Genomic DNA, 25842 nt, shown 5'->3' on the forward strand with positions numbered 1-25842 from the left:
TTGGTGTTGCTGTTGCTGCGATTGGTGGTGGTGATGATGCTGCTGCTGCTGCTGCTGCTGCTGCTGCTGGTGGTGGTGGTGATGCTGCTGCTGCTGCTGCTGATGTTGCTGTTGCTGCTGCTGCTGAAGTTGTTGTTGCTGCTGAAGACCGATGCCAGACGAACCTTGTTGTTGTTGCTCGTTGAGAGTTATTGAACGTTCAGCGCCTTGAAGAGGTTGCTGATTGAGTCTCTCAACTTGCTGCAGGCCCGTCTGATCCGACGTCCAAGGGGTCCATTCGTCTCAGTAGTAACTGAATTTTCATGGTTGCTGATTGTTCTGTTGATTGACGACGTGCTGGAGAGTGAAACTTAGGGCTCGAGGATCACCGTGAAGCCTCAGGGCCTGTTCTAATCGCTGTTCTTGTAACCGCAGCGCTTCCCCTGCGAAAAATGTTGACGGTGTTACGTTGTTTGCATTACGTGTTATCATGCTGGAGTTGCAGAGAGACTAATTAAGCGTTTATAGGGAATTTAACGGTGTAAGAGCGCACGTAACAGACAGAATATGGCACTCGTCACGATATTCAACGGATAGAAGGCGGCGTAATCTCCGCGCACGTTGTATTTCTTCGATCGTCTTGATCGCGATGCATAAAGGTTGACTCACCGAGGTCAGGCGGTAAGGTATCTTGTTGAGACATCTGCTGGTTCGTGTGATGTCCAGGCATGCCAGAGGTGCTGCCTCCGTTATGCTGTCCCAAGTGATGCCTCACGTCACCGCCAACCGCGGAACTGGCTGCCGCCGCTGCCGCTTGCGACACCTAATATCGTAGCACGAGGAACGTATATCCATTTAATTCGATCGACGACGACGACGACGACGACGACGACGACGACGAAGACGACGACGACGACGACGACGACGAAAAAGAAGAAGAAGAAGAAGAAAAAGAGGAAAAAGATTGGACGAAATCGGGAGGAAGAAGGCGTGTACTTACAGCCAGCCTGAGCGCGGCTTCGGCTTGAGAACGCAGTAAGGCTTCCGCCTGGTGCATTCTCAGAGTCTGTTCTGGTCCGGTTGCTTGAACTCCCTGTTGTTGCGGTCCCGTTGATCCTTGCGCACCACCGCTCATGTCACCGTTGTTTCCCATCCTCATTGCCGCCGCCAGGGACGCCATGTCCACCGGCGACAGATTCGGCGACACTGAATTTTGTAAACCTGTGGATCGTGAATGAAAGTCATCTCGGAGCGCATCGAACATGGCTACGGCGATCGATTCGCTCGACGCGAGTTTTAATAATCTCGTTTGCGTGCCATCTGGCTCTAAATCGGTCAATTGTCGGCGATCGATAGCCGTTTGAAGACGGAGAGTGCACGCTATGCGTCGTAGATAAGCAAAGAGTAACGTAAAAAGGGAAAAATATAATTATAAATCAAAGTTTATCGGCAACGGTTGTGTAGAACGAACGAGAAGCGTATGTATGTTTCAGATGGAGCGTCGTGAGTCGTCGGGTCTCGATAAGAGAGCGGTATCGACGGCCTTGGCGTCGAGCCGACACAAGCGTTTCTATCGCGACGATTCTTTGGACCGATCCGGTCGATCGATCAATCGATCCGGAATACGAGTAGATCGCGGAACGGCGATCCTTACCCGCTGACACAGCGGCGGCCATCACTGCCATACGTTGTTGTTGCGACTGCATCTCGTCGTGGTATTGTTGCGCGGAGCCTGGTTGACTTCCAGCACGTAGCATCTCGCTCAGCTTGTTGCCACTCGGCCCCGGCGACGCCATATTGTTGTTGTTGTTATTGTTGTTGTTGTTGAGCAGACCGGTACCTGCGCAAAAGTCTGCTCTCGTTAGTACGCTTGGCGGTGGATTTGCAGGATGGTGGGTGTGAAGTCGCGCTACACAAAACTATGATCTAATCGAGTTGTTATTATATTCGATACACATGTACGTATAAAGAGAGACGAGATTATAAAACGGAGTGAGCTTGAGCGTTCGTACGACGAAATTACTCACACAAGAATTCGTAGATGATTTATTTTACCCAGATAAAGCGTAATAATGTTTACTACAATACACAACTCTCGCTGTGGTATTTCGAAGCTCGGCGATTGTTACTTAGAGCGTATAATGATACATATTTCGACAAACGTGTATGCGAAAAGGTTGTTGCGGTTCGGTGTTAAGATTGTCTACTCTAAGATATTCACGACACTCTAACGATTATTCCAGACGACCATTTGCAAGAAGACGAGGAACAAGATCGGGGAGCGTACCAGGTTCACTACCGGCCGACGACAATCTTCCGTTTCCACTGCTGCTGTCCGAATGAGCCGACGGCGAAGGGCACATCGGCGGTTGTTGCAAATTTTGTGGTCCGCCTGTTTGGCTTCCCAAAACACCCAATCCCGCACCTGTACACGAGAATCGTACATGTGGTTACGATGGTTGTCGTTCTCAGATCGTTGTCGCATCGTTTTCCTATCGTTTCTGCATCGTTCTCGCATCGTTTTCGCATCGTTTTCGCATCGTTTCCGCGCTAAACAAGAAATTACGATAACACCTCATACCTAGACTCGAAGACGCAAGGATTTCTCTCTCCCGCCTCTCGGCGGCGGCGCGACTTAAAACGTATTGCGCCGCAAACTGATGCTTGGGGTCCATCCTCATGTGCTCCATGTGACTCAACAAACCTTAACAGCAAAGTAAATCGGTCTCGATAGAGTCTCGGTTAGTTGGACAAGGCTTAGATACCGATTAAACGAACGTTCGATAATGCCATTGAAACGAAACTGATAATAGACGGCAAACACGAAATCGATAAAGAACGGAAAATGTAATATAAGCATGATTGATACATGATTTCTGTAAAACGAAGGATTATACTTACCGCTCTCGTGAGTGAAGACGGCTTGGCACACCGAGCACGGCCACATCCTGAGGCTTGTGCTAAGTTGACTGGTCTCAGGATGGCAGGCCAAGTGTTTCCTAAGACTACCCTCGTTGACGTAGTGTTTTCCGCACACTGGACACGGGTGGTTGGCGGTCCGTCGCTTCGCTAGGTAAACCCCGGCAACGGAGGTTGTGCAGTCAGCGGAGGGAACAATAGGGCGACACAATTTCAAGGTCAATGCTAAGCAGGATAAAGCTTCCCAAGGAACGAAAGCCACCTCCTCCATCATCATCATCATCATCATAATCATCACCATCATCATCATTATCATCATCATCACCATCATCATCATCATCATCATCATCATCATCATCATCACCATCGTCATATCACCACCATCCTTATTATCATCCTTCTTCGTTCTTTTTTTTCTTTCATTATCATCATCATCATCATCATCATCATCATCATTATCATCACCATCATCTTCATCATCATCATCATCATCATCCTCCTTCTCCTCCTCCACCACCTTATTTCTCACGCATTCGCGTGTACATACGCGCGTACGTACGTCGACATTCCAGTCGACCTCGAAGGCGAAGGGAGAATCCTTGCAGACACGGATAGCCGAGGATCAGGAGAGCACTGACCTCGGACGCACCGCGCGCTGCTTCTGCCGTTGCTGGCTCCCTTTCACGAGCGAGGTCGTCGGCCCAAAAACCAAGATACACACGCACGTACGCGCGCTTGCACGCTTATAGACGCACAAAGAAAAGTTCGACGAATCTCTCTCCCCCTCTCTCTCTCTCTCTCTCTCTCTATCTATATATCTATCTCTCCCTCTTTCCCTCTTTCCCTCGCAGTCTTTTTCCCTTTTCCTCACCTTGCGGGGGAAATTTCGTTCTTTACTATTCAGTCCGTTTCTTTTCCTCCGTTTCTCCGTTTATATATTAATACGTTATATATTTCTATATCACTGTCATCTTTTCTCGGTTTCTTTTCGGTAGAGAGAGATCTATATATATATACACACACATGTATTCGTATATATATATATATATATATATATATATATGTATGTATCGGTATTGGTGTCGTCCGTACGGACCGTAGTAGAAAATTCTATATCTGTTACGTTTATTTTTCTATAGCGTTGCATTTCAGACGAAAGATGGGTTATTTACGTCGTGTACGTATCTCTGTTATCACTATGAGAAAAGACACCAGGTCGATACTGGCACTTTGGCTTTTTTCCGTAGTATCTGTTACTTAGAAAATGATGGAGGAAACAAGACATGACGCGTTGGAAAAAACGGCATGCGGTTTCGTAAAGAGATTCTCATTGACTTGGCGCACGTCGATCGTTCTTCTCTGTACGTCTATCTATACGTATGCCCACACACTTAACAGAACACGCACAAAAGTCGGAACGAGACACCCTTTTGAAGCACCGGTTTTATATTAGCGAATAGTAGTACGCAAAGTATTAGTTGGGCGAGTGCGCTAAGTGCTACACCCCCTTTTTCCGTTGAGCGAAACAGTACGAAGAAGTGACAGGACAATGTGTGCATATCGCCCGCGCCAAAGCAAGTTCTTAGGTGGGGAATGTGAAACGTACTTAAATACTAAGGACGAACCACCCCTCGTGTCTCGAGGAGCGATCGTTCCACCTCTCTCGCTTTCTCTCTCTTTTAGGCTTACTCGCAATTAAGGGGCACCCTCGTTACGTCTATCTCCGTTCTTTCTTTCTCCTTGGCGGAATTCTCGCGAGAAACCCTCGTTAGCTGGTGTGTTAGAAAGGACGGACGGACGGACGGACGGACGGAATCCCCAGCAAAACTCGGAGACCACGTGGAAGAGCCGATCGTAGAGAACTCGAAAACGTAGAGAACCTCTTGCGATTAACCCTAATCTCGATCTAACGGAAGAGATCTATCACTTTGTTCGTGCACAATTCTATGCGCGATTCTCCGAGCAGAGCACATATATACGTATGTGCATATGATGGCCGTTAACGGGCCACTCTGCTCGGAAACGTAGATGGTTGCCGCGGTTAATTCGAGCTTGACCAAATTTCTGCCGCGACTCGTGAGCGCCGATGCATCGAATCGTCTTTGCAATTTCGTCGATTTTCTCTAACGGAGCGCACGGTTTTCGTTTGACGGAGTCGACCGATTGCGCGAATAAGCGGCTCTCGTGTACGCGCGTCCCCATCGTCTACGAGTCGTTCTCCACCGTGGTGTCTCCCAGAAACGGAAGCGCAAGAAAAACTAGATTATCGCGCCGGAATAATCGTGCGTTAGTCGACAGACAGATATATCGGTAGCGTTAGTGCGTAAAACAGATAGATAGAACAATAGATGTGTGTTTACCCATGTGCGATACCTATAAGTATATGTGACAGAGGGACAGAGAGAAAAAAAGCAAGGAGAAAGAAAGAGTGAAACGGACGAGGTCGAGGGTGCTCGACTATCGTAGATACTTACTGGCAACGCCGGAGGCATTCGGATCCTTGTGGGTGTGCTTCATGTGCTCCATGAGAGCTTCGCCACCGAGGAAGAGTTTGTGGCAGACAGGACAGCTGGTTGCGTTCGGGCCGCCGATCAGGGCGGCGTGTTGCTGGAACACAACACGCTGTTGCAGCTCCTTTTTTGGGGGCCGGAAGAAGAGGAACCGGAAGCAGGCACACGCGGCGCACCGGTAGAGAGCCGACCCACAGAATACCACCACAGAGTCGCGAACCAGAAGCGCAGGACAGGCAGCGCACAGAACAGAACGATTGACCAGTGAGAGTTGGGATACCGATTTGCCGCCGCCACCACCAACTACATTTTTGCAAAAGGGGATTCGCCTCGAGTGTCTGGCAGAGGGGACGTTTAGGGCAAAGATTTGCACAGGATTTGGATGGGTATATCGGTGTCGAATCTGACGGATCGCCAGTTGTATCGTTACATAGGATCGCTGCAAGGAGTTGGACGTCACGAGATGGACGATCGATTCTTTGCGTGGTTGCGTCGCGACGGCAGAAAAACTAAGCGTTTCTGCCGCGGAATCGTGGAGTGTGATGTCACGGAGTCATGGATGGGCGACGGACAACGAGGAGGAACATGGGACGGAGAAAGCAAAGCCCAGACAGACGAATTTATAGAAGCGTGAGGTCCGGAGAACGATCGGAACGAATGAACGTGATCGAGAGCTGAGCTGATTCTACAAAAAACAAGGTGAATATTTAAGAGAAGAAGAAACGAAAGGAGAAAAAAGAGAAACGAAAAAAGAGAAAAAGAAAGAAGCCACAACTTTGGTAGATGATGGATCTCCGATCGATCTCGCACGACCTCACAGTTGAACGGGTATGCAAAGCATAGATCAAATGACTAGCTACGACACTACGACACAATTGCGATGGCCTTTGTCGCTGTTATCGGTTTGATCGTCGATTGGTAATTGTTGCAACGCGTTTCTTTGCATCCGATATGATCGAGGATTACGATCGACGACGGCTGACAAAGGCCATCCTTTAAACGGATAATATGAAGAGAGTAATGAACGAAATTCGACGTCCTCGTTGCAAGTATCTGTCTTCGTCATTGGCGACCTCGTGTTAGCTACAATTTCGCGGTCGTACGGTATTGATCATTCTTTCTCTACGTTTGTTTTTTTTTTTTTTCTTGCCATCTCATCTTATTTCTCTCTCTGTTCTCTCTCGCACACGCGAAGGTCGGTTTACGCACACGAGGCGGTAGGGGCACGCGCTGAGGAAAAACATGGCGGTCAACCTTGCTCGAAAGAGTGCTTAAAACGGAGAGAAAAAGAATACGAAGAGGGAGGAAAGAAGAAGGAGAAGGTGGGAGGAAGGAAAGGCTAAAACGAGACCAGACGGCAATGACCCGAAAGTTTTGGGGTCTTTACTCGGCTCGTTCCTTTCTTCCTGCCAATCCTCTCCCCGCCGCAGCCGCCGCCGCCGCCGCCGCCGCCGCTGCCGCCTCCCTCCCCCTCTCCACTTTGATGCACACAACGCATCCTCCTTTTTTCATCTTCTCCTTCCTTCTCTTCTCCTTTTTCATCGCGGCGAGTCGTCCTTCTCCCTTTCTTTCGTTCTTTCGTTCTTTCGTTCTTTCGTTCTATCGTTCTTTCGTTCTTTCGTTCTTTCATTCTTTCCTTCCCCCTCTCCCTGCCTGTCTCCACGGAACCGAACCGAACCGACCCGAACCCGTGACTTTCTTTTTCTGCCGGACCTGGGACAACCGCGACCGAGTTGAGACCGTCGACCCAACGGAGAGGAGCCCCGAATCTCGGGCAGGGCCACCAGTTTAAAATAACACCAGGCGTCGTTGACCTACGTTCAGCCTTTTTCTTACCACTACCTCTCCCCTTCCGAGTCTTTCCTCGTATCGCTAGTTTTCCGCGAATATTATTTCGCCTACCAGTCGTCTCCACGTTTCCTAGCCTCTTTGTACCTACTTTGTTGATACTTCTTGTCGCCGATATACGCTGATTTTGTACTATTGCTTGAAATCTTGTCTAAATCCGGCCGATCTACCGTTTCGTTCGAGACAAACGATATAGAGACCTTAATTGGTCGAGATATTTACACCTGGTTCGCGAAGGCTTGCTTGACCTCCGGGCCAATCGGCGGCCGGGGAACAGCCCCAGTGAAACAAAACGGGAGAAAAATATCGCGACAAGGAAGGTTGGTGGACGTGCTGCGGCGTCAATGAACCCAAAGTTTAGAGGATCCTTGCCCTCCTCTTCCTGCCCAGTAAACCGCCTCTTCTTTTTACTCGTGGAGAAACACCCACGCTCGCTTGCAATCGTCGTGTTCTTTGACGATAGGCGATATTCTTTCCAAGGCACGCCTCCCGGTTGTTTTTGACGGGCCAAAGCCCCGGCGTCCTTCTTTCTTCCCGGACCTAGGGCATTCTCGAGCCGGTTGAACCGATACACCGCGAAGAAGATGCTGTACGTCGACGTCGCCGACGCTGCCCGCTGCCTCTGCCCGCTGCCTCTGCCCGCTGCCTCTGCCCGCTGCCTCTGCATGCAAGTTATTCTCGGAGGGAGGCTGCGGTCCGTAGGTTCGACGCCCCGACCTGGCCCAACTGGAAAAAACCGGTTTCTTCGTTGCGCTCTTCCTTTTTTGCCTGCATCCTCGCTTTTTGCACCGCGAATACCTCGACTCTCCTTCTGCTACCCGCTCTCTTTCTCTTCGTTCCTTTTCCTTGCGCTCTCTGTCTTTGTCCTTCCTCTCTTTCTCCGCGTCGATCTTCTCTTTTCTCCTTTCTCTTTGCACGCTGGTACAGCAGGAGAGTGGTGCAGCGTGGGCGAATCCCCAAGGGACTTTATGATTCGCCGTGACCAGATTCATCTCTGCTCGGTTGTACGCGGTTGCTAGCCGCGAGCTCAGCACACCTATTCCCAATTCCACGTTTCCTGGTCCCTCGAACAGGCTCGATGCGTTTGAATCGATTATCGCGAGATCGAATGTCGCGTTGCTGTCGATAATCTCGACTGTATCGGAAGCTTGGTTTTGTCGCTTTACTTTCGTTTCCGATAGACAGGGCAGCCTCGTTACATTTCGTTTCTTTTCTTTTTCTTCTCCCTCTTTTTCTTCTCCTTCATCATCTTCTTCTTCTCCTTCATCTTCTTCTTCTTCTTCTTCTTCTTCTTCTTCCCCTGCTTCTCCTCCTTCTTCTCTTGCAACGACGATGCTGTTCAAATCGCATCTTTGTCGTCTCCGCTTCTAGCCTAGCTATTTAGATAGAGTTATTCGTCTGGTCAAACTCTTTGGTGCGTTTAAAGCCAAGCTCTGGTCAGGGAGTGGCGTAAAAAGGAAGTGGGTGTGAGCACACGCGTAGCGATGCGTGACGCTAGGCTCGATGGAGCCATTTTGTGTTCACAGAAAAGGGACCATCTTTGATCGGCTGGAAGAAAATCAGCGCGAGAATGACGATCCGTCGCGTTCTATCGTATCCGTTCGATAGTCGGCACGTCGCTCCTCTTGTTTCACGCGTTGTCCTTTGTTCGTTGCCCGTTTTTCTCTCCTGCCTCTACCGACGATATCGTCTCGGTATTTCGCATCTCGATAAAAGTTTCGCAAAGATCGAAGCGAAACAAGCGACGCGCGGCGGGTCCCTCTGTCTCCTCGGACTAAAGTGATAAAATCCGAAGGTCATTCACGAGGCGCGCAATTCTTTTCGCGTCATTTCTCTTTTTTTTTCCCAGCCGTCTCCTTTCCTTGGCTTTTTCAGCCGCAACGAGGCCGCGAGCCTCGCCGACAGACAACCTTCGTACGATACTCGGTTACACCAACGAACCAAGTCTGTAAAAGATATTCGTTGACCGGTCGTCGTCTTGCTCTTTCAGTGTCGGTTCCTTCGGTCTGATACTTGGAAACGGTTTGTTTCGCAAGCGTCAGAAGTTATCGTATATTCCCTCCTCTCTCTATAATTTCTCTTCCTCTCTTCTCTCTCTTCTCTTTCTGCTCCGCTTCTCTTTTTCCCTTCTTCCGCTTTTCGGATTCTTCCCTCGAAAATACGAGAATCACGTGGTCGAAAGAAAGTCTCGTTTCGTTGGCACGAGGAAAGGTACACGATTGAAAGAGCATGACGCGATATGAAATAATCCGCGATGGGACACGCGTGATCTCTTTCATTTAAGAACTGTTTGATTTCATTCCCATTCTCCCTCTCTCATTCTCTCTGTCTCTGTCTCTCTCTCTCTCTCTCTCTCTCTCTCTCTCTCTCTCTCTCTCTCTCTCCAGTGGTCTATTTCCTCTTTTGTGCCACCTATCGCATATTGCTGCAGGCCGACGCGTTTTTTGGCGTATCACGCGCTGGTAATCCACGGGTTATGAGTGTCCGATCACCCCCGAAGAGCAAAAGGAGGAAAGGCGAGCGGGGTTCCAGAGAGAGGAAAAAAAAAAAGAAAAAGAAAAGAGAAGAAAGAGAAAAACGCAACTACCGGCGAAGGGTCGAGGATGCAGCTTCCCCCCGCTCCCCCCCGCTCCCCCCCCCCGTGTTGTACCAATAGCAGTTTCGACGCGACCCTCTAACGTTTTCGTTACTAGGAGAGCGTAAAAAAGTGAGGGGTGTTGCACAATGGGCAGAAATCCCACCCCAGCCGAATCGGAGCGGGAATGATTTCATTAGGTTTCGGTCGGCGATGGAGTGTTGTGTGTACGGTACAGAGACGAGAGAGAGGAGAAAAAGGGGGCCCGCTGAGGCGGAGACTGTGCAAAAAAATTAATATCGAGGGGGATCCGAGACCGGGGGAAGGAAAAAAAAAATGGTCGGAATAGACGAGTGGAGATCTCGTTGATTCGAGGTAGATGGTTGGGGCCATCGGTGTTCTCTCGGTGTTCTCTCGGTGGCGCGAGAAAACGATGCCGCGAGAAAACGATGCCGCGAAAAACAAATACGTCGAAACTGCTCGGAAAAAGAAGTTTCGGACCGAATGGCCCGGTTTACGAGACGCTCCGCCACGAAAGGCACGCGTCCCACTTTTCTATTTTAACGCCGTAAAAGAAGCAAAGAACGACGAGGTCCTTCTGGAGACTCGCCAGGCAACGATGTCGCACCGGGCAGGGAAGTTAACGTTTGGAGGCGCGTGGCTGACAACAGGCGGGGGTAGTCGATCGGGGTGTTACCCGCAGCGATGGGCGAATCGTTTGATCAGAAAACGCGTGTATAGGAGCATGTGTGTAAGAAGTAGAGATTGCGTGCATCCTGTTTCCCAGGCGATTGGCAGGCTTGGATCGAAGGACGACTCTTAGACCGTACTTGGCGAGGTATCGAGCACACAGGGCGCCACGAACAACGCGAGCGTGAACGTTTCTGTTGATATCGATGATAAGATGGAGAAACATCGGAATCGTTAGATCGTGCGTATCGAGGCTCCTAATGTAGCCAATTATCACGGAGGATGCAGAGGACGTGATCGATTAACGAACGCCAGATACTAGACACGTGGAGAACGTATATCGAATTTCCTCGGAGTTTCATCGAGTTTAGGGGTGAAAATCGATCGAAAGAGAGCGAGCCGCGGTTTCCTCGTTACTGTCGATGGGCAAATGAAACGTGAAATTTTGCAAGCATATCGGAATTACACCCGAAAGGAATTCCCATGGGCTCTCCCGTATTTTGACCCGATCATTTTACCTTTAATCGTTGCCATGGGTACTTGGAACACTGCGACAAAGAGAGACCAGCATGAAATGAAGATCAATTTACATTAATTCGAGACAATTAAATATCGTTTAGATTCAGTTGCATTTTTCAGAATGCCCACATTCCAACGTCCCTTGCTTGACACAAAGAATATAAACAAGCGTTTCGTTCGCAATTCGACGGTGCTTTTACGCGCGCGTTGCAATGTTCTGCCGGCTGTTCCGACGGCTGTTTCGACGGTGAAATTTCGATCGTCGAGTCGCGGTCAATTTCTTGATCGAAAGAAGAGAAAGAGAAGAAAAAGAAGAAGAAAAAACAAGGAAAAATATAAGAAAAGAAAGAGCGAGGAAAAAAAATGTGTATAAAAGATAGGGAAAGCAAAGTTAAAGAAGCAGCGTAACGGACGCGGCGCGGCACGGTTTTTGAAACACGGAATAACGAATCCCCGTGGCGAGAGGAAAAATAAATCTAATGGCTAACGAGTTTTTACCGAGCTGCGCGCTTGGGCAATTAAGAAGAGGGTAGGGTAGAGAGAGGGGCTCGATGGGAAGAGCCCGGAGGTGAGTCGGAAGAAGGTCGAAGGTACGAGAAAGTACGCCAGCAGAAAGGGTTGTATCGTGTTGCACGACATTCAACCCCTTGTACCGCTAAACTACGGATAAATACGAAGGCTCTGTGCCACGCAAAAGTGGGTAAGACGTGACGGAGAAGCAGCGAAGAAACCACAGACACGGGCGAGTTCGCAGTGCTTTGACATTTCGTCGCGTCTATATACTTTTTCTCTGTCGTCGCGTTGAAAAAGAAAAGAGGCGCTCGACCGAAAAGGCAAAACGAGACGGGCGGACGATCCGTTCGCGATTGATTCGCGCGATCGGACAAGTCTGTGTCCCTGCGTCGAATGGTCGTCGTCTAACTGGATGTCTGCGAACGCGTAAAGCTCGCGTGAATTGGAAGAAACGTCGGCCCGTTGCTCGGCTGGCTCGAAACAAAGAAAGGGATAACACAGTTCATAAGACGCACGAAGGAGGCGCAGAGGGAGGAAATCTAAGTTTCTACGGCTGGCTACCGATCGTTCCGTATAATACATTTACGCTCCGGCCTATTATAATATCGTACTCGGAGTGTATTGTCTTTCTCGGCCGGGATAATGTTTCGTCGACACGCCAGGCCTCGACCCAGAGTGTAACTCTTTCGTTTCCCCTTTCTCTCGCTCTCTTCCACTTTCGCTTCTTCTTTCTCCTTTTTTCTTCTTACCGTTTTAGACAACGATCCATTAGCTATCAGGGTAGTTGACGAAGGGATGGGACTAGATAGCCTGGAATAGCGAAAACAATTTCAAGAAATCTGCCCTGGCGAAAATTCGATTAGCCGCGCAAGATGGGCTCGAGCTCTCTCTCCATTTGTTTCGTTTCGTTTCGTTTCGTTTTATTTTCACCAGGCGGACGAACTCTGTTTCTGTCGCGCTGGCGGCTTTTAATTACTTCTCCGCACTCTCTCGCAAGATTTCCTCTCCGTGTTCCTGCTCGTGTTTCGTGTTCGTGCTTCTTCCTCCTCTCCCCTCCTCCTCCTCCTCCTCCTCCTCCTCCTCCTCCTCCTTCTTCTTCTTCTTCTTTTCCTTCTTTTTCTGCTGCTTCTTCTCGTCCTCCTACTTCTTCCACTAGTCGGTCGTCCTCTTCCTCATCTTCATCGGTTTCTTTTGAACCGGGACTCGGGCGCTACAAAGACGCGCGCTGAACGCGGGCTACTTTTAACTCGAGCCGTTTTCATCCCCTCGCACCGACTCGCGAACCGCTGTATCTCTCGTTATTTTATTAAACGCGTTTGTCGGTGACTGTCGGCGACGACGAACACGAGTTGCGCGTGTACCACCGCCCTCGTAGGTGGAAAGTCGAATCCCTGGGACGGTTCTCGTGGAGATTTATCGGGTCACGGAACGGGGGTGGGGGGGAAGAAGCCGAACGCTTTAGCCGAGGATTAGCTTTCAATTAAAAGGATCTTGACGAGCGGAGCGTGTTAAAAGAAGGATATTTATTGCCCAGGAAGCGGCGTGTAACTCGGATTACACGATCGCGTGGCTCTCTTGGAAGCACCTGATTCCTCGCCGTTTTACGAAACAGGCGTTAAAAAGGTTCTGGATAGAAAAACGCGTCTTGGTTCCTTCCTTCCTTCCTTCCTTCCTTACTTCCTTCCTTCCTTCCTTCCTTCCTTCAAAGAGGAAGCTGTCGCGTTGCTGCCGCGCGTGCCGATGGACAAGCGCGGGCCAAATCAATCAGACTCGACGCTATGAAGGGCGACGCGCGTAAGGGCAGACTCGACGATTCCGTCGGTACTCGCTAGAGCGTCGTTCGCACGTCGATCGTACAGTATCAATGGAGCGTATAATCCGTTGGAGTTTACCGCTTCTTCTTCTTTTAGACCTTACGAGCTTGCAAGGAGATTGTCAGTTTACGACTGGTTACGCAACAGGCTTGGTCTAATTGGACAGGGTAAAAAGAACCCGATTGGTTCTTCACTGTGGCGAAAGAAGCGCGAGAAGCGCGAGAAGACAAGCAAAGAGAAACAAGAGAAAAGACCGAGTCACGGACGGCTCGACAGATGCCTTCCCACGTTTTTTCGTCAAGACATGTGCCTGGCGCGGCGAAAGGGTTGAGAAATTCAGTTGGCCGAGCGAACCGGGCAAAAAACCACCCCACGGTACAAGATTCCTCTGGTAATCGCTACGTGCCGCGATTCACTGCCAGGGGTGAATTCGATTAAGCGTCGGGGACGCGATCTTCCTTCCAGATGATTCGATTTTTTTCTCTTTCTCTCTCTCTCTCTCTCTCTCTCTCTCTATTTCCCTGTCTACGTCCGATCTGTAATGCACGTTGCTTCCCCCGGCATTCGCGGTTTTGTTCTCCAAACGGGACTGACGCGTCAACGAGCACCGATCGTTGGTCGTGTCCCGTTGCTCCTTAAACGACGATTTCTCGAGTCATGCTGGCTCGTTGAGTTCGTACGAAACGAACGTGTCTCGATGCTTGCTTCTTCTTGGATGGTTTTTTTCTTTCTCGTCGAGTCGTGGCGTGCTACCGGCCGTCGTTGGACGAAGATCGCAGTGACGATATTGCAGGGACGGTTAGCGATCGATAATGGGCGACAGAATGAAGGCGTGTGTCGAACGAAGGTTGGCCTGTATCGCCCTGCGAACTGCCGTTCAAAATTCGAAGCGGCTCGTCGGTGAAGAAAAAAAAAAAAAAAAAAAGAAAAACAAAGGAACAGAAAACCCACAACCAAAGCAGTCCCAAGCGTTACGAAGAAACCCAGCGGAATGATCTAAGCTACTGTTAGGATCTTTGTCTATCGTTGCGACAGCAGCAGCAGCAGCACGCGCGGGGACTGTCGCGTCGTAGAGTTACGTGGCACTTGCGAACCGGGAGCGAAACTCTTTGGCACGGTTTAACGCGAGAGCGGTGTCCCTTGTCTCACGATCCTACGGAGATAAAACGAAACATCGATCTCGTCGCGGTGGCTCGAAACTGCTACGTTACCGCGTTTTAAAGCGCGATCAACACGCGTTTTACCGTATATCGAGTGCCTGGCCCCGCGAACGTGGAAAACCGATTAAACGATATGCCGGCTTTCGCGCAGCAGATCGTTTGGTCTGTGACGTTTAACAAAGTTGCGTACGTATACATGATCGTAACGAAGAAAAGAGCAGGATGGAGCCTATGGTAGATAAGACTGAATCCGCTGAGAGAAATGGTTCGGACAGAAGCGTGACCCGCCACCATGTGTGCATACAGAGAAACGTGTTCCGTAACACGGTTAAGGAAAAAACTATGCGTAATAGCGTTTGTCGGCCGACAGAAGAGCGTCCAGCGGAGTTTGGCGAGTTACGTTATGATAATGCATATAGGTAATGTACGAGTTACATATCGCACGTGTACAACCGTCTGATTGACTTTCTAGACTCGGTTCTCCGGATCTTTCCGACCATGGTTCGATTATTATCGTGTGCGAGCACCGCGTTAAGTAGCCAAAATGCCTGTTGTTGTTGGACGTCGGATTTGGTACATACATGACTGACCTTCGACGTGTGGGTACGAAGGCTGGATTCTGTGGCGAAGCCTTTGCCGCAGATGTTGCAATGGAACGGCCGGTTCTTTGCCCGTTCCACCTGAGCGTCGTGATTTCGAAGGTGTTGCTGCAAATTCGATAATTGAATGAATGCCCGCCCGCAATCCGGTAGATGGCACTTGTACGGACGTTCACCTGCAACAAGAAAAGTTTATTTCGTACCGTGAATCGGCGCACGGACAACATCTATCGATAAAACGATAACGATAACGATAACGATAACGATAACGATAATCGGCCGTGCGTCGGTGGCGGAGTCGCGACTATGATGGCGTACCGTAGTACGACGCGAGGTTTCAATTTCGTCGACGGGTTAAAGGAAGAGGAAAAGAGAGAGAGAGAGAGAAAAACGAAGAAAAGAAAATCGGACACGATCGCATCGATAGAAGCAAATCGATCGGCAATCGATAATCGCAACGCTATCCGTGAAAGCGTAACGATTCTCGAATGGGTGATTAATCGTGAAACGCGTATGAGATACGAGAACACGGTACGAGACAACGTAGGTCGCCGGTCGAATTACTTTTTTCCGGGGACGTGCAACAGGTATCAGCGGCCAGATTTAGGGATGAGCGTAAAAAATGCCACTCGTTTTAAAACGACCATTAGAGTCGCTGTTTTAACAGCCCGTAACCAGCACCCTGATTTAAAACAATGAAAGCGTATCTGTTTGTCGGCTTTTTTTTTTTTTTTCTTTCTCCTCCACTCTGTTGGCGTGTATAATCGCGCGACAGAGTGGTGATTCGCCCCGAATCCTGGTTCGCTTCGAATCCCGGTTCGCCGATCGAACCATTGGTTTCGAGAATTTTTAATCGACGTGGTACGCAACAGATTCGTATTAACGAGCAGAGGGATCACGGCAATTTGTAGGAGTTAATTCTCGCTATCCGACCTAACTTACGCGTCAAGCATTTATGCAGATTCTTTCCTAATTATTTTAAAAGCCGATTAATATTAAACCGGCGATGTTAGCGGGAAAACATCAGTCGGAGCTCTCAAGCTATTCCATCGATTGGCGTCGAAGGAACGGTGCAATTTTTATTACGCTCTCTGGTTCGTTGCTAGCCCGATGCTCGCCCGTTGCTCTATTCTAATTCCCACAAGCGATTGGCTCAATTTAACTTTTATTAATATCGACATTCTTCCCCGATCCTTTTTACCCCAGGCACTCGTCCTTTTTCCTCCTTCTTGTTTCCTCTCCCACTCTCGCTACACTTGTTACTTCCTCGTTAGACCAGATTCATCTTTTATTCAGTTCGATCGAAGTTTTAATAAAAATAACTCGATAACATCGTCCACGTTTCTTTTTTAATATCTCTGGCTGCGCTATCTCGCTGGCATTACCCTTGCAACTTGAAGTAGATCAAATTCTTCAGAACGAATACGCCGTGATACACTTACTTGATATTTACAGATATATAGCGGCAATATCGGAATTGTGCAGAGAGAGAGAGAGAGAGAGAGAAGAGAGAGAGAGAGAGAGAGAGGGAGCAATTCTTAAAGAGAGGGTCGCGGCGTAGGTCCTTTAATAAGGGAAAGATTCGATTCTCCTCGAATAACGGGAATATAAATTTGATATCCGGAATATCATCACGGGACTGTGAATATATATGCAAATTCGGGTCTACTTTACGAGCGCTGTTAAAAAATTTGTTTCACCTACCAAGTATTGGGACGAGAATTATGCTCTGGATATTTTATCGTAGAGATCGTACGAAGAAACGAAAGAAACCTTTAGGGGCATATTTGTTTGTAGCTAATAGCAGAGACGGTTACGGACAGGCAGACAATTATTTTCTCAGTTATCCATTCCGAATTCTTTGTCGCTTTATCGTATCGTCGAACGGTGAAGATAGCGCGAGAAATAAAACACGATCTCTCGATGAACTTGTCATCCGTCGCGCAAAGTTTCTACGGTAGTCGTAATATTTTCCTTATGCCGTACATGGCAAATTAATGCGACAAAACGATAGAGGGGAAGCAGCGTAAAATTTATTTATTACGCGCCGTTGCACGATGAATACATCAATGTAAGGTTCTGCTTTTATCGGCGAATGGAAAGGGAAATAGAAGGAGAAATAGAGAGAGAGAGAGAGAGAGAGAGAGAGAAAGAGAAGGAGAGATAGGATGGGAAAGAAATTGAAAAGACGAGACAGGCACGATGTAAGATTGGAAAACGCCGCGTAACGCGTGGCAAAAGTTATAGCCAATACGTAAACTATTACTTTTACGAGCTTTACTTTATCATTTTTATAAGCTTGGCCAGGCGGCCGTTTTACGAGTGGCGTTTATTTAGAAGCCGTGTACGCGCGCGTAAAATTTTATCGTGTTTGCATTTTCTGAAACACGCCTGTTTTACGCATCGCGTACGAATTTATCAAATATGCTTTTTTCGAATGACACGCAACCTTTTAACTTATAGATGCGCGTATATAACTAACTACCTGCTGTCTCGGTGATACACCGTTTCGAGTTCGATTCGAGTTCGTTCATTTTCTGCCGTACGAAAAACGCCTATCTATTCTTCTATTCAAGATTTCGCGGTTTCTTCTACCAGCGACGCTGCGTCCTACGTTTCGGTAGCCAGAACGATTTTTAAACGTACGTGGTGTGCCCGCGTGTCGATGACAAGCACGGACGAATTGACGCCATAGCGATAAATAAATAAGGGAGGGTGCCCGTGTTTAATTAACACATTGCGATTCTTTTACCACCGAATAAAATGTAACGTCGGTTAATCGCATTCGATTTGGTTAATCGGGCAAACGATAATAATCCGCAGGTTTTTTCTTTCAGAGGGAAAATAACGCGGCGGAGATGGATGCGTTTTGGCGGACGCATTCGTCCCGATGCTCTTTTTACTGCTCCCGGTTTAATGCCTTTCCGCGTATCTCTCGTGGCGACACTAAACATGCATCGACATTAAATTTTACTTGACGACCGTAATTCCCCGACGGTGTATAACGTCATTACATTCATCACCAACACTAGCTCGGAATATCAAATGAGAGTGGCGATATATTTGATTATTTGTCAGTGGTGCGGTTTCGCAGGCGCGTGTATCTCGCCGCCCATCGCCGATCCGCGGGAAAATTCCTCGCACGTTTTTCCACGAATTCGGTCACGCGTACCTGCGTGTATCGTACAGCGCGTGTGCACTTTTTTTTTTATCGCGCGATACGCCTCGTCGTCCACTCGTCAAAATCACCGCCGAGCTTGCAAAAGTAGGTAGAAAGCTGGGAAAAAGCTGGCACGTGGTTGAACGTGTGAGTACGACACACAGCTTGGATACGTTCTCCTCTCTCTCTCTCTCTCTCTCTCCCTCTCCCTCGGGCTTTTCTATCTGACTGTGTCCTCCTCTTTCTCTTCCTTTCTCCCTCCAGTTCTCTTCGATGCTCGTATACACCCCCTCCCTTTGCAACCCTCTTGCCTCGTCCGTGGAAACGGCGAGCCCCCTCCGGCTTCGTAGCACCGACCACCCAGCGGCCCTCCACGGCCCACTACACGTCCACGGCAGAAAATTAATGTCCCCTGCAATCCATGTATAATGCATTCGCATTTCGTTGAACGAACAAATGAACGCACCGCTAGAAAATTTACGTCCTATCTCTCTCTCCCTCCCTCCCTCCCTCCCTTCCTCCCTCTTCCTCCCCACGTATTTCTCTGTCCTCCTCCTCCCTTCGCACTCTTCTTTGTTTCTCTCGTGAGATCTTGCGCGTGTGCAACAAGCCGGCCCTGACCAACCCGTCGTTGCACACACGTTCTCTCTCGCTCGCTCGTTCCCTCGTTCCCTCTTTGTCTCCCCGTCGTTCTCTCTTTCTCTCGCCGTTTTCCCCTCCATTCCAGTTTGCCATCATCGAAATTCCGGCTGGAAATCATTAAATTGCACGCACTCACACGCACGTGCGTTCTGCTCGCGCTGCGATGACCTCGTCTTTCTGCCCTCCTCTGGTACTCGCCCCGTCTCGCTCCATGATGCTCGTCGAGCTATTCGTACGAGCGATACCTTGAATTTCGCGACACGGGGGAGAGCGAATACATAGTTGCCGGGGGAAAAATCGGGGATGAGAACGCTGCGAGCCAACGAATGGAATGTTTGTATATCGCGATGATATTTGCCGTGCGCGCGCCCCCTCCGCTTCGATGACCGTTTCTCTCGCTATTTCCCTCTCCTCTCTTCTTTTTCTTTCTTTCTTTCTTTCTTTCTTTTTCTCTTGCTTTGGCTCTTCCGTTTCGTCGAACGACCGCGACCCGGGTGGAAAATCGAAGGGAGGCGAAACGTTTTTGGCGGCTCTTGCCGTGCTTTTGCATTCAACGACGGAATCATCGGCCATGTGCGGAGGATTTCGAATTGCTGGGATCTGTTAAAAGTTATACCGGCGTTTGACTGGCGAACGAACGGGCAACAGGGCGGACCGCGCGCTGCTTGGGTTGGACTGCGAGGCTAGAGGGTTAGTTGGACGTGGAAAATTGACGGCGGAACCGATGCGACGTTGATTACGTTAACCTTGGTTCAATCGGAAAGTATTTGTGGAAGGGCGATGTTACGTCCATTTTCGTGCTAATTAAAGTGCGCTTATCCAGGATTTGTTCCGGCAAAGCAGCCAGTTTAAGAGTAATTTAACTTTGAATGTGGATTAAAAGCAAAGCACGACGTTGATCCTCGATAGATGCTATTAATTCCCATCCGCACGCCGGAATTATCGATAGCATTCGGAACGACGATATCTCGCGGGTCGTTGGAAGAGCGGTAATCACTTAGAACGATATAAAAAGACATTGATCAACCCTTGAAGCCGCGATCCTAGCCGTCGTGTATTAATTATTGCAACGATAATGCCGAGTCATTACGGATTTAACAATCGAATCAATGATTACAGTACCGTAGGCTATTAAACAAATTACGGTAATGTAACGAGCCGAATCGGTCTCTCGTAGCAACCAGTTGGTTCGCTTTTATACCCGTTTTATCACCATGATTATAACGCTGTTCTTCGGGCACGAGGCGCTCGTTATTATTTTCCTCGCGGCCTTTGAATTAACTCGTCTCCTACCGCTCGATGATTCCTGTTCGTTCGTCGTCAGTTTTAGGAATTTCTTCTTCCTTTTCCGGTGGATCGGTAGAGAAGCGTGGGGTTCGCTGGTGCGAGGCTCGATTATCGGGTGGACGCGAAGCGCGGCTCGGAATTACTTGGTGATCACGGAAATCACGAGCAGCAAATCGTATGAAATTTATCGAAAGAAGGAAGAGCATTAACGCGGATGCGACCGAAATTTATAGGCTTTGAAATTACCATGAAAGCAACGTTAGCGGCGCGTTGGTTGCTGTGTGTGTGTAGCGTGTATCGCGCTAGGAGAGCGCGTTACCAGGCGCATAGTGTGCGAGCGGGATAGCTAGAGCAAGATCGGGAGAGAGAGAGAGAGTGTGTGTGTGTGTGTGTTTGTGTGTGCGTTAGTGAGTGAGTAAGTGAGAACGGGGGGGGGGGGGAGAGCGAGAGAGCGAACATCCCTTTCCCGAGCGATGCAGCCGAGCGTTTCACGCATGCATGGAAATCATTAAAATAAAATGGCCGATAACAAATGACTGTTGCAAAGAGGGGAGCCCTCCCGCTTGGCGGCCATCTTGGTTCACGTGACCGTCATCCGGGCAACCACGGGCACGCCACGCCCCTTTAATGATTTCTACCCCCTGGCGAATGTACCGTACGTACGTACGTGCGAAATTTCACGAGTATGTGTGCCTATATCCCTCGCATACGCGGGGTACAGTCATCATCAGTAGTCTAGGCCAAATCACCCCGGTACATTCTCTTCAAAACCTACTGGCGACCATGGCAACGCGTAACCCCGTGCCTTCTCGGCAGTTTGCGTTTTTCAATGATTCGTTTCAGCAACGAAATATCCGTCCTTCGCAACCATCTGCCCTCTGTTTTAAGAATAGTTCGATGTACGAGGCTTTGCCAGATACCATTAAATACCATTAAATACCATTAAATACGATTAAATACGATTAAATACGATTAAATACGATTAAATACGATTAAATACGATTAAATACGTTTAAGTACGATTTACGAAAGGAACGGGGCAAACGTGGTATTTGCAAGGCGAGAGTAACTCGAAAACCGGATCGTATTCGGTCCGGTCTCTCTCTGACCGTTTTCTTCAGGGTACGTTGCTGCTACGTATCGTTTCTATCGGCACAGGCAGTTGGAATAGCAAGGTCTGGCAATCTAGTTTCCCAGATATCTCCACGAACGATGACGGACAAACGTGCCGGGAGTGTTTGAGAATCGTCGAGTGGCAGACGTTCGAGCATCAGCGGCTGTCCATAATCGATATTCTTGTGGCTCGCGTTGCTCCAATCGTTCTTCGCCATCGTCTTTGGATCGTATCTTTCGAAACACATCCCATGCGAGCATCGGACGTCTTAAATTGGAGTTTCCTACAATTGTCAAACGTACGCTGTTGTCGGCCATAAGCGGCTAGGTATCCTATCGTCGTTTCGTGGCTTTGGGATTCATTTTCTTTAATGATTTCGTGCAAAAGCAGACCGTTAATTTTTGCCAAATATGCGATAAACACGTACAGTCTGGTCGGACTACCATACACGACGATACGCGCGCGCTAGATCGCGATAGGATTCGATCTCGTCTGGTTATTCCCACCCTTATCCAATCTATCGTCTGTTTCAGTTCTGAAGAAACGACTTGCATCGGAAGGAGGAAAATACACGCGAATCGCTCGTAGCTATGGAGCTGTGGCCGCGATAGACAGCGCGCGCACACAGAGATTTTCCATCGGTGTGAGATGCTTGAATCGCAATATATCGAAGAAGCATATTTGCGAGCGATCTTGAACTGTGACAGTCGCATCGGACGTACGTATCTGACGTTTATAGGAAATTCCATCGTTAACGCGGTGTTTGATTCACGTGGAAAGATATTCGGGTAGTTTCCCCCGTTGGCGACGACGGCAAAGAAACTCGTTGTACCGGTTGGTCGCATCGTACGCGGGTGGAACGTTATTCGGGCATATGGTAGCTTCTTCCGTCTCGCTCGCGCTCACCCTCTCGGATCGTTTCACCTGCCCTGTCCGAAACTCTTTATCGTTTTTTCTTTTCAACCGATACCTTGGCCCTTTCTTTTTTCTTCTTTTTTTTCTTTTTTTTAGACCGCCCAGAGGGAACGTGTCAGGGTCGCTGACCCCTAAAGCTGGAAACCCTTTCTTCCTGTGGTTTACTTCTTCCTGACCGAGGCCGTCGAACTCATTTTCACCGATTTGTTGTGCACTGCCACTGCCTCGCCTCGTGTTCGCCACCCGACAAATGTTCACGCCAATGTTGTACCAACATTTTCCCGATCTGACCAAGCTTCGACTGCCATTCGACTACTTCGAATTTGTCAAGATCTTTCTCCATATCGTCGTCCTGTCTCGTCTTTCCAGATATTAATTAGCGAGGATTGTAAGAAGATTGGGCGGTGAGCGCAGCTCTTTTTTCCGCAGCAAGTGGAAGCTCTAATTTCACGGCTTGGTCATTTTTCTGGCGGACATGGCCGAGCATAATTTATTCTCGATGCCTGATGAGTCCCATTGTGTTGAGACGGTGTGACTGCTGCTTCACCGTTTGAAGGGGGTGAAAACGAGCCAAGGGGGTCGCCGTTGGAAGAAGGGTTGCAGCAGCGGAGAAAAACGGACGAGGAATTATGTAAGACACCGGAAAGAAGGAGTGTACGCGGCACGCCAGCCCCTTGTTCTGGCACATCCGTCCGAGTGGTAACGATCGTTGCGCTCCTGGATGCAGGACAGGATCTCGAACCTTTTCCCGGCGACGATTCTCGCCACTTAACGGGCATCTCGTCGAGACCTTTTTTCTCCCTTCTTCTATCGTTCTCGACGACGTCGTTGTAGTAGAAGCAGCAGCGGTAGCGATAGCGGCGGCGGCGGCAGCAGCAGCAGCAGCAGCAGCAGCAGTGGCAGCAGACTTTTCGGGTCATTAGGCAGATGGGGGTAAAAAGGGGTAAAAATTAATGTCTCAGAACGAACGTTCGGCCTGTCGAGTGGCCGGCGGAGCTAAGTCCCGATGGCTCTCGTGTCTTTACGATTTTTCATCGCGAGCCATTTGCTCGAGAGAGGTCTCGAAAGTACCTACCACCTTTCGTCTTCCTTCGAGTTACAGTTATAGCCGTGTTCGTTGCTGTCGTTCCGTGTTCTAGAAAATTATGATACCTCGAAGAAGAAGGACAGTACGATGGGAGAAGAAGACGGAGATTTAATCGGTCGTAACGTAACAAGATCCTGTTAAAAACACGCGAAACTCGTCGACGATTCGACGAAGGAGGTCAGTAGGTGTAGTATAATGGCCAGCCTATTAGGGTGGAAGAGGAATGAGACGCACAATCTGCTATTGACAGCCCGAAGATTTTCAACGACGGGCTCGTTTCTGGCTTGTCGACCTTCTGGCTTGTTGAAAGAAAGCCCGATCCTGGTTTTCCTTAGCACACGGTCCAGTTTCAAGCACAAAGGGTTGCAAAGGGTGGCAAAGGGTGGAAGTGGTGCGCGTCTCCCCTCGCGTATTCTTATTCTTGGCGTTTTAATCGTATCGCGCACCCTTATGAAACCATGTTGTGTCTTTGTTATTCGTTTGTGATCGGTTTGTTCTTCGCGACTCTCTCTCTCTCTCTCTCTCTCTCTCTCTCGTTGTTTCTTTATCCGTTTGTTCGTTCTTTGTGGAATTTCAAGTTTAGAAAAGATAGACGGTCGGGATCCCGTATCGGCAGCAAACTTGGAATCATTTACGATCGCGTTTGCGTTCACGACGCCGCTTTTATTCCTCTTTCGTCGACTCTTGAGTTTAGAGAAGGTAAGATCGTCCCACATCAGGAGCAAAGTTGAAATCGTGCCGGTTTTAAGTGCCCACACGTCTTTAAGCCTGTTGAGCACGACGCGACGTATACGAAGGTATATACGAGGGTATACGAAGGTGTGCAAAGGTGTGCAAAGGTGTGCGCGAAGGTGCGCGAAGGTGCGCGAAGGTGCGCGAAGGTGTGCGAAGGTGTGCGAAGCGTACCTATAACTCGACCAGTGCACACAAGGCTGCGCCCAAAGTTTCTAACGTAAGACTGTTCTCGTATGCCGTATGGCGTCCTGCGTTGCCTCCCACACATGCCGTGTAGAAAGTTTACTAGATGGAAATCTATATCTTATTTTACGGCCGGCCGTGCTCAATATTCTTGACCCGCCGGCCCAACGCGACTCTCCGATATAAATGGTCCGTGTAAATCTTCTGTCCGTTGTGGGCCGTCTGGCGGAGAAATGCGAGGAGCAAGAAAAAACGAAGCGTGTATCGTACGACGGGAGGATAGAAAGTATTGGGCTAGGATCAACGGCCTCGTAAGAATTTTTATTGCAACCGCAATTAGCAGCGGTTTACGGAGAATCTGGCGGTGGTGGTCGTGTTTTTAGAAACAGGTTTCAGAACCTTTTCTACTATTTTATTCTTGCGCGTAAGCGATATCGCGCAAGAATGCAGCCACACAGAAGCTTGGATTCGATCGAGGCTTTACTTATCAGAGCCGCGGCCTATGTTATCTGTCTTGGATCGCCGCGTATCGCAAATGTTTTATGCGAAAAAAAAAACGAGTTATCCTGCCATCTTGGTTTAAGGATCGATACGTACGCGTACGCGGGCGCGGACGCGGACGCGGACGCGGACACGAGTACCTTTGCAGGAGAGAAAGAACGACGGTTTAACAAACAAGTGGATGGAATTTGTTTGCGCGAAATTACTGTACTCGTGGCAAAGGAGCAGCACCGAGTATCCTTAACCTAGAGAGACCGGTTCTACGGTTGAAGCGTGATCGTGCAGTCCTCGTGCAGTTGAAGATCGTAGCCGATTTTGTGCAAAAAGTCGCTTTCGTGCCAGCTTAGAAAGTCAATCTAGATTTTGTAGACCGTTTACTACATGCGAGTATACGTTAGATAGAGAACTGGTATGAAGCGAGATTACAGCCTTCTGGTGCTACGCTCACACGTATCGCGCGTGTATCTTGTCTTTACCGGTGGAATACTTTTTCCTGCTAAAAATTTGTTCACGGATCTCGCGCGAATTTTCCTCGCCGATCCGTTCTCTCTCGTATTTGTATCTCGAGTGCGGCGAACACAGCTAGCAGCGACGTACGTATATATCGGCCGTGGTGGTTCCCAAAGGGTCGGGAAAGTAAGTCAGTAATGCGAAAGGGTGAAGTCTCGTCCATCTTAAAGGCCTAAAGAGTCGCGTCTCTTTAAGAATTTTAAAACGATTCGGAGTTCACCCTCCGAAAGGACGCGCTAGCTCGCGTTGAAATAATAATCGGCGTTCGTTTGAAGCCGACCAAGGGCTTAATTAAGAATCGTTCGTTTTTCGGCCAGGGATTCCGGTGTCGGCGATGTTTTCAGCCAGAAGCGAAAAGTTGGCGTCGATTTTGCTTTTTACAGCTGGAAGAACAGTTATTACTTGCGAGTGCATCTCGGATTCTATTCTATATCAGTAACAGGCGATAAGATAACTCGTAGAAAAAATCACTCTCATGGCAACAATCTGAGAACGTACCGTGGATTTGCACGCTTTCGAAAAACTAATAGCTCTATGAATATTGCGGAAAGAATATTCGCTGAAAACTTGCACGCGCGAATA

The 25842-nt window shown here is 48.9% G+C and overlaps 1 protein-coding gene across 16 annotated transcripts in view; it reads right to left on the reverse strand.

The window, feature by feature from the left end:
* Positions 1-265: 265 nt before the first annotated feature.
* LOC117206937 (zinc finger protein 853-like) overlaps positions 266-25842 on the reverse strand; it is a 61651-nt gene continuing 36074 nt past the window's right edge. For 4 of the 16 annotated variants that reach the window (XM_033446750.1, XM_033446768.1, XM_033446759.1 and 1 more), the window contains 10 exons: positions 15109-15302; positions 11040-11069; positions 5373-5532; positions 2881-3093; positions 2561-2683; positions 2267-2404; positions 1634-1831; positions 980-1200; positions 649-802; positions 266-422 (listed from right to left, as the gene is read on the reverse strand). In XM_033446750.1, the coding sequence (XP_033302641.1) occupies positions 301-422; positions 649-802; positions 980-1200; positions 1634-1831; positions 2267-2404; positions 2561-2683; positions 2881-3093; positions 5373-5532; positions 11040-11069; positions 15109-15302 (1553 nt within the window). In that variant the 3' untranslated portion in view covers positions 266-300. The remainder of the gene's footprint in view (positions 423-648; positions 803-979; positions 1201-1633; positions 1832-2266; positions 2405-2560; positions 2684-2880; positions 3094-5372; positions 5533-11039; positions 11070-15108; positions 15303-25842) is intronic. The other 12 variants (XM_033446724.1, XM_033446708.1, XM_033446699.1 and 9 more) reach the window with 11 other exon arrangements.

This window comes from Bombus bifarius, unplaced genomic scaffold (genome assembly GCF_011952205.1).
Source record: "Bombus bifarius isolate JDL3187 unplaced genomic scaffold, Bbif_JDL3187 scf7180000007966, whole genome shotgun sequence".
In the NCBI taxonomy this organism is placed as follows: domain Eukaryota; kingdom Metazoa; phylum Arthropoda; class Insecta; order Hymenoptera; family Apidae; genus Bombus; species Bombus bifarius.